The 8,085-nt window shown below is 49.7% G+C and overlaps 1 protein-coding gene across 1 annotated transcript; it reads right to left on the bottom strand.

Moving 5' to 3' along the window:
* Window positions 1-1,228: 1,228 nt before the first annotated feature.
* ZNF655 (zinc finger protein 655) lies at window positions 1,229-5,324 on the bottom strand. The gene is made up of 5 exons (XM_045283763.1): window positions 5,296-5,324; window positions 4,827-4,975; window positions 3,603-3,688; window positions 3,071-3,197; window positions 1,229-2,072 (listed from the first exon to the last, which is right to left on the bottom strand). Exons 1-5 carry the CDS (start codon window positions 5,319-5,321, stop codon window positions 1,930-1,932), a joined length of 531 nt encoding a protein of 176 aa, XP_045139698.1. The 5' UTR covers window positions 5,322-5,324; the 3' UTR covers window positions 1,229-1,929.
* Between the last annotated feature and the right edge of the window lie 2,761 nt (window positions 5,325-8,085).

The following is an 8,085-nucleotide window of genomic DNA, read 5'->3' as shown; positions in this document are numbered from 1 at the left end:
TCTAATAGGGCACTTATGCCACACAAGGGGCCCTGGTAACTCAGGGTTTAAGTACTCAGCTGCGGACCGAAAGGACTACAGTTTGAACCCACCGACCGCCCTGCAGGGAAAAAGATGTGGCAGTCTGCTTCTGGAACAAGTAAGGCCTGGGTAGGGGGGAAGGGCAGGGGAGAGGGGGAGAGAGGGGGACCCGACCATAATAATCGACTTATGGCTCCCCTCCCAGGGAGACGGACAGCAGAAAAGTGGGTGAAAGGAGACAACATTTGGTGTAAGACATGGAAGAAAAAAATTGTCAAGGGGACATGGGGGAGGGGTGGGAAAGGGAGGAAAAATAAAAAATGAGGAGCTGATACCAAGGGCTCAAGTAGAAAGAAAATGTTTTGAAAAAGATGATGACAACATATGTACAGATGTGTTTGACACAATGGACATATGTATGGATCGTGATAAGAGCTGTAAGAAAAAAGAAAAAAAAAGAGCACAAGAAAAAAAAAAGAGCTTTAAGAACCCCCAATTAAAACAAGAAGTGCAGTGTTGGAAGGTTATGGGGCAGTTCTACTCTGCCCCACAGGACAGCAGCAGTGAGCGCTCAACTCAAGCCCTCAGAGCCCATGCCCAGCACAAACTCGGGACCTTCCTTTCAGGAAGGACTAGTAATACTTGCTCATCATCAATCAGATATGCTTCTTTTAAAACCCGGTGATGAAAACGATGACTTTTGACCTTCTTTGCTTTCTGATTTAAGTTTTCTGCTCTGTATACTGACTATTATATAATGGAAATGCTTACCCAAAGGACTAAAGTTCTGAGATGTGACAAATAACATCTACAGCGAGCCCCAAGGAAAAGGAGATGTGCACCCACCGGAGAGCGCAGTGGCTAATTCCGGGACAGCATTTAAAATCTTGATTGACCACGCCAAACTTGATGCTCAATTCCTTAAGCGGCTAACATGCAGTTTCAGGTCGAATGTGCCAGATGCACAAAGATGATTTCCCAAGGACTGTAAAAATGAGAGATGCTATTGACTTGGTCAATTGAGGAGAAGGATTTCTTGGACATGAGAGTTTATTATGTGCGTGTGCATGTGTGTGTGGGTATGAGTGGTGTGTGCACGTGCACAGGTGGTGGAGGAAATGGGAACATAGTTCAGTCTAATAACATGGTGTCCTGGAAGACTGCATTAAACAGCTAAAGAATTTCTTTACTCCAAAAAGTAGACAGGTTAACTGTTGGAAATTCTGTAATTAGGTAAAATTTACAGTAGTGTACAATTGTATACCATTTGACAGTTTACAAAGGTGTTCAATATATATTCAATTTGATAGACTCTGAAATAAAAAATTTATTCGTTTTGCTCTCCCATGCAGGGCAGAGCTAAGGAACACTTGATCAGGGAAGGTCACACCACTGCCCCACTGTAAAGCACCACAGAGACAAAGGAAGGCAGAACCTGGGAGACAACCTCGGAGAACTTAAAGAAAGGAGATGGCCAGAATGTTAAAACATGAGGGAAATCAGGGGTGGCAGCCAAGCCAGGCCTTATCGAGGGCAGGCCGTGTACGCTACAAGAAAAATAAAAAGGGTGGGGGAGGAAAGGAAGGCACACAGCCGGACGTGCATGTCCCACATTCTAAAATAACGGGAAAAGATGGTGACTGCAGAGGTGGAGTTGAATTTGGTCGTTTCTCTAGACACCAGGAGATGGCCACCAACCACGGTGTCTGAAACAAATTGAGTTCAAAGTGCCTTGGGATGCAACAGAAGCTTCTTTAACATTCACAATTTCTCAGAGGTCATTTGAGGATCTGCCATGTGTACATCGTGGTGGCATCCTGGGGAGCATCTCTTCCAGCAAGCAAGTTTAATATCTTACAATTGTGGAAAAGGAGTTTCCGAGCAGGGACGAGCACTACCGATGGGAAGTCAATACTTGAGCCATCTCTTGGCGATTCCTGCTGAAAGGACCGCAAGTGTTTCTCCAGAGAAAGCACTTGCCTGGGTATGACTCAGGGCCGGGCAGGAATTCACATTATGTATCCGGGTGGTGGGAAGGCGGAGGAGTATGCCTACAAAGATCAAAGAGCCAGGAGTGGGACACACACTAAGAACCTTCCCGGTGGACAGGTTGCCTCCCCAAGGATAAGAAGACCTCCTGAAACCTGAGGCTAATCCAGATAAGCAATGCCCTGAATGCCACCAGCGCAGGGGGTGGGGGGGTGGGGTGGGGATAGATACATAAACAAAAGGAAAAAACTAGAAACAGAAGCAGGCAAAAAAGACAGAAAAAGGAGAAAGGCTTACATCAAGGGGGCACAAAAACACCCCCTGGATGTTTCTCTGCTCTCAGCTGCCTACTTCACCATTAAAAATGACAGAGGAGACACATGGTTGGAGGAGCTTAGTATGGGGTCAGTGACTAAGCCTTCTACTACCCGGGAGTCCTCACGTGGGCTTCCTTCCCGTGCTGTCTGGGTGATTTCTTTGAAATAGACTCACAGGAAGTCACACCTTTAAGTGAAATCTGTCAAACTCTGCCTGCCTGAAGATGGGCTTGGGAAAGATTAAGCAGTCAATGATAACTCAGAAGAATTGTTATCTTTAAAAAAAACAACAACCCACACAGTTCTACTAGGAAATTCTCTGGTATAGGACCACCGAGAGACCCTGGAGGAAAGAGTCTAGTTGAGGGCTGGAGGTCCTCCGCTCTCTCCTATTAAAAAAAAACAACAACCCACCAATAAAACAACAAAGGAGGAGGAGACCGGGAAGGTGTAAAGGTAGACAAAGCACAAGCAAGCGGCCCTCCTTTCACAGGGAACAGATGCTCCCCAGGTAGGACAAATTAACGGGGAGACAGAGTAGAATGTCTCTTCTTGCAGCCCCCAGAGGGACCTGACTTCTCCCGCTCCCAGATAACTTTCAGGAGAGGGGAGCAGAAGCTTCTAAAGTCCTGAAAGCGGAGACACACTCTCTTGGCTTTCTCAGATGCCTCACACCCACTCCAAAACAAGGAAATCGGAAACGCTTAACAGGTAAATGGAATAATAAGGAAGAGCATCCTTACCCAATGAGACCACGTTCCCATAATTCTCTAACATCACTTCTCTGTAGAGATCTCTCTGAACAGGGTCCAGGCATCCCCATTCCTCTCGAGTGAGGTACACAGCCACATCATCGAATGTCACAAACTCCTGAAATAATACATCCTGGCTGCTCTTGGTTATGAATAAGCCCGCTATCACACCATGGCCGGAGGATGAAGAGGACAGAGAGGGTGTGCCCAGTGTGCAGTTACGTGGGGACGGGCAGGGAACTTAAGACAGACTTAGGGAATATATCCCATAACCCTTTGAGAATGAGTAGGCACCCGTCACAAAACCATGGGCAAAGACCTGATTTAGGGAAGAAACATCAGTGCTTGTGTTGTTTTGGGGAGACGCTTGGGAAGGCAGTTTGTATGATGTCCCGGTCTCTAAAGAGGAGCATTCCCAAGCTGGGGCCTGCTCTGAAACCACTTTCAGGCACAGTTTACAAAGGGAATGAACACAAGGCCGCTCTCCATCAGCAGCCGTAGTCCCTAAGGAAAAGCAGCTCACCTGGTACCTGGCTGTCAGGAGTGCAGCTGCCTGGTCTCCTGGGCTTCCCGTGTGGGGAAGAGCAGGCACCTGGGGAACAGGTGGAGCTAAGGGAGGAGAAAGGAGCCAACAGTGAGAGCAGCCCTTCCCGGAGGCTCCCTTACAAAAGAGGCCTCTCCAGCCCAGGGAGCATGAGCAGAACTCTTCTTCCCGGCAGTATCCTAGTTCAACCAGTGGCCACGTCATCAGGTGGTAGCTATCTCCACTCTGTTCCTCCTTAGCCCTTGCATGACCTACTGACACAACGGCACCTACCTGCCCGACAGGATTTCATCAACAAAGCTCACATTTCACTCTAACCTCGTGGGAGGACGCTCCTCGAACAGAGGGGAAGTACCATACCTGCTTTGCGGACTGACAAAGTAAATTGTGCAGACCTGCAGTGACTTCCTCAGGACCATGACGGTTTAGTGGACTACTGAGTCTTGCCCATGTTTCGTTCTGTGAATTTCATTAGGCCTTTCTCTTGTGAATGAGCAACCCCAGCAGATAAGGCCCCCAAGAACAAGGGACATTCACCTCCACAACCCTTTCCGCATTCCGACAGGGTCCCACTGTATGATTAGACCTACTGCTAACACTCGTTATTTTAGGCTCTGGAGTTGGCCATGATCTAAGATACAGTTCTTACAAGAGAAAGAACATGAGAGAATCAACTTAGACAATGATTTACATATGCCCGTAACCTCATATGGCATGTACTACTACTACACATTCATAAAAGGCATTGTGCTTAACCACAGTGCTAAGTGGTTGTGTGCCTGGCTAAAACAAGGTGAGTCACAAACACTGCAATTGGACAGCAGGGTGGGTGGGAAAGCACACAGGTCATCCAGAAATGAGGCTCTAAGTGAAGGGGACGGACCTGAATCCATGAGGCTGGAGAGGAAAGTGAGATGTGTTCACAGGAGCACATCTTAGAGATGATTCTGGGTGTGATAGTGGGGTGAAGTGAAGCTTGCCTGAGGGAGAGCAGCCAGGGCACAGTGATGATCACTTGTTTATTGGAGAAGGATGGGCTGTCCTTCATTGAGAAGCCCAGACCCTTAACAATGGAGCCTAATGAGTCGAACCTGTTCCTCACTTCCAGCCCACCCTCTAGGGGCCTTCTTCTGACTGTCGGTCTTGGCCTCTCTCATAACCAGGCCCAGGAGCCCCTCTGGGCTTCCATCCTCCCAGCCTTACCCACAGTGGGTCCCTGTTCCATGTTGGTTTCCTGCATGCCCTGAGGCTCTGGGGACAGCCCCTCAGACTGGGTGTCCATAGGATGAAACTCGACCCTTGGTGATCCTGCTGCTTCTTGAACCGACATTTCTGGAGAGCACTCACCATCACTGCAGGGCAAGATTGGGAAAAATGATTGGCATAAATTAAAATATCTCATCATTTGATCACCTCAGGGCTTAGCTAACTATGTTATACACTGTAGCTAAGTCAAGCTAAAAAGAAAAGTTAATGACCCGACACAATGGAAAGAAAATTAATGTATTATTCTGTTTTAAACATTTAGTAACCCAATAAAATTTGGTTGCTATCTAGTATTCTGGTTGGTTTGAACTCTACTAATACTAGGGTTGTTATGAGGAGGAATTAACTCACCATCATGGATTAGTAACAAGCAATCAAACGTGTGTGTTTTTAAATCAAGACTCACCAAAACCAAATCAAACTCACTGCCATCCAGTCGATTCCAACACACTGCCATCCTACAGAACAGGGTAGAACTGCCCCTGTGAGTTTCTGAGTGTTCACTGTTTACAAGAGAAAGCTTCATCTTTCTTTAGCAGAGGCGGCGGGTTTCTTAGTGCCGATTTGGCGGTTAGGAACCCAGCGCTTAACCAAGACGCCACCAGGGCGCCTCGAGACCTAGAGAGTCAGATTTAACGGTGCAGAGAATTCTGCAGAACGTTCCAAACAGCTGAAATTTTAAAACACTCATGGCTCGGATTTGTGGCGATAAACACGTAACTTATGATTACTCTCCTCTCTTTTCCCGAAGCGGCTCCCATCCCCGCCTCCCCTAAGGATTTGCTCAGCAAGCCTGTCAGCTCACTTTGAATTACTAAACGGGCTTACCAATCACAGAACTCCAACGGAAGGGAAATCTGCGATTCAAACAGGTTTTACTGCAGCCCTTTGCACCGTGAGTGACAGTCCCGCCTCGGAAACCCACGGGGGCAGGTCCACCCAGTGAGCCACAGTCGCGACGAGTCGGAATCGACTCGATGGCGGTGCGTTTGGTTGACTGTTAAACGGTGACCCTTCGGGAAGGGGACTCGCGGTCCCGCGGAGCCTGGTCCTGCAGAGGCCTCGCCCGGCGCGGCCCTCCGCCCACTTCCCTTTTGGGTAATAACGAGCCCCCCGAGGAAGGAGGCGCGCCACCCGGGCGCCAGCTCACCCTAGGGCACAGTCACGGGGTCCTACGGTAGGGCCCTCCTTCCGCGGGGCGCTGGGACAGGGGACCGGGGACAGGTGACAGGCTCTCCCACCCCGGCTTCCGATCGCCCCTAGGAACGCGAACTGCAGTCACTGGGGCCAGGTGCCGCCGCCGCGCCGGGAAACGGACCGAAGGGGCCCGTCCCACCGCGAGCCCAGGATGGTTTCCGGGTGACTCACCCGAGCGAAGGGGCAGAGCCGGCGAAGTGTCCCGCCGAGGACAGCCGGGCCCCCGGAGCATCCCCCGGGCTTTCCGGGGCCGCTCTAGGCGCCCGGAGGCGGGCGCGTCTCGGTGGCACTTCCGGCCGCGGAGTCCAATGCCTGCGCGGAGGGCGGGCCCTGGCGCGCGCGCCGCCGGAAGTGCGGCGCGCGTGGGCGGTGGCCGCGGGGACTGTCCGAGGTCGCGTCGGGCCGTGAGTTCCTTCCCCGGGCGGCCTCTACCTTGACTGGGGCTCCCGAGCCCTTCGGCGCCCCTTTTCCTTGTCCTTCCTCCGGTGCCGCCTCCCCCGCCTTGTTCTCGCCGGTTACCCGTGAGACTCCCGCAGGGCGGCTGGGGCCCCGGTGACGGACGGGTGTGAGGACGAATGACACATCGAATGGGCTGGTTAAATTAGAATCGATTCAACCGCATTAAAATAAAACAATAAGCAAACTCACTGCCTTCGAGTCTATTCTGACTCATAGTGACCCCAATAGGACAAGGTAGAACTGCCCCTGTCAGTTTCCAAGACAGTGGTAACTCTTTACGAGAGTAGAAAGCTGTCTTTCACCTGAGGAGCAGCTAGTGGTTCCTGAACTGCTAACCTTGAGGTTAGCAGCCCAAAGAGTTATCCACTACACCACCAGGGCTCCGGTCTTGGTAAAGGAGAGGGTAATCAAAAAATAAAATAAAAAAAGAGGAAGACCCTCAATGAGGTGAATTTGCAATAACGGAGTCAAACCTAACAATTGTGAGGAGGACGATGCAGGACCAGCAGTATCGGGTCACTAGGAGTCAGAACTGATTTGACAGCATCCAACAAAAAACCCTGATAGTCAAAATGCACTTGCCTGCGGGTGATACCACCGGCAAATGTTCCATGGGAGAAAAGATAGGGCTTTGGTAAAGATTGTACAGTCACCAGAACATTAGTTAGGGTCACTCTAAGTCAGAATCCAGTAGATGGCAGTGGGCTAGGCTAGGACATAGGGTTTCCGAGAGTGAGATCCTTAGGGAAACAGATTGCCATGTCTCCCCCCCTACCCCCCCCAAACACACACCCCCTCAGAGACACTCCAACCCTCCAAACAACTCACAGCCACTGAGTCCATTCCAATTCATAGCCCCTGTGGGTTTCTAACCCTTTATGGGAGTAGAAAGCCCCCTCTTTCTTCTGCTGAGCACCTGGTGGTTTCAAACTATAAGGTTAGCAGCCAAAGTAGCCACTCAGCCACCTGGGGCTGGGCTTAAACCTTGAACAGCCCACTTTCCTTAGCAACTCAGCACTTTAAACCCCTCAGCACCAGAAAGACAGTAAATCCAGAAGCTAAGCCCAGGGATTCCAAAATACAGAAACTAAAACCTCTAACCCAACCACTTGTCTGTGATGCTGGAAGCTCTGTCACTCGTAGTTCAAATGGCAGTAGGGTCACCCAAAGGGTATAGGTTTCAACAGAGCTTTCACACTAAGAATAGACCATGAAGAAGGAGTTGGCTGCCCACTTCAGAGGAAGTAACTGCTGAAAAATGGATGCATAGCTTTGAAACATTGTCAGATATGGAGTGTGTGTACCCACCACCATAGAATTGATGCCCATTCATAGCAATCTTGTAACACAGGGTAAAGCTGCCCCTTTGAGTTTCCAAGACTGTAACTGTTTATGAGTAGAAAGGCCCATTGTTTTCTCAATATTCAATTGCTCTTGTCTATAAATCTCTTTCTTATACACACATGTGTGTCCATGGATTTGTTTCTCTAGTCTACCCAGACTGACACAGCAATAGCCAAAAACAAGGCTCTAGGAATCG

This window comes from Echinops telfairi, unplaced genomic scaffold, assembly GCF_000313985.2.
Source record: "Echinops telfairi isolate 266 unplaced genomic scaffold, ASM31398v2 ScPeMD7_5;HRSCAF=22, whole genome shotgun sequence".
Classification (NCBI taxonomy): domain Eukaryota; kingdom Metazoa; phylum Chordata; class Mammalia; order Afrosoricida; family Tenrecidae; genus Echinops; species Echinops telfairi.
Note: the sequence above shows the minus strand (reverse complement) of the source record. Positions and strands in the feature narration are given on the sequence as shown.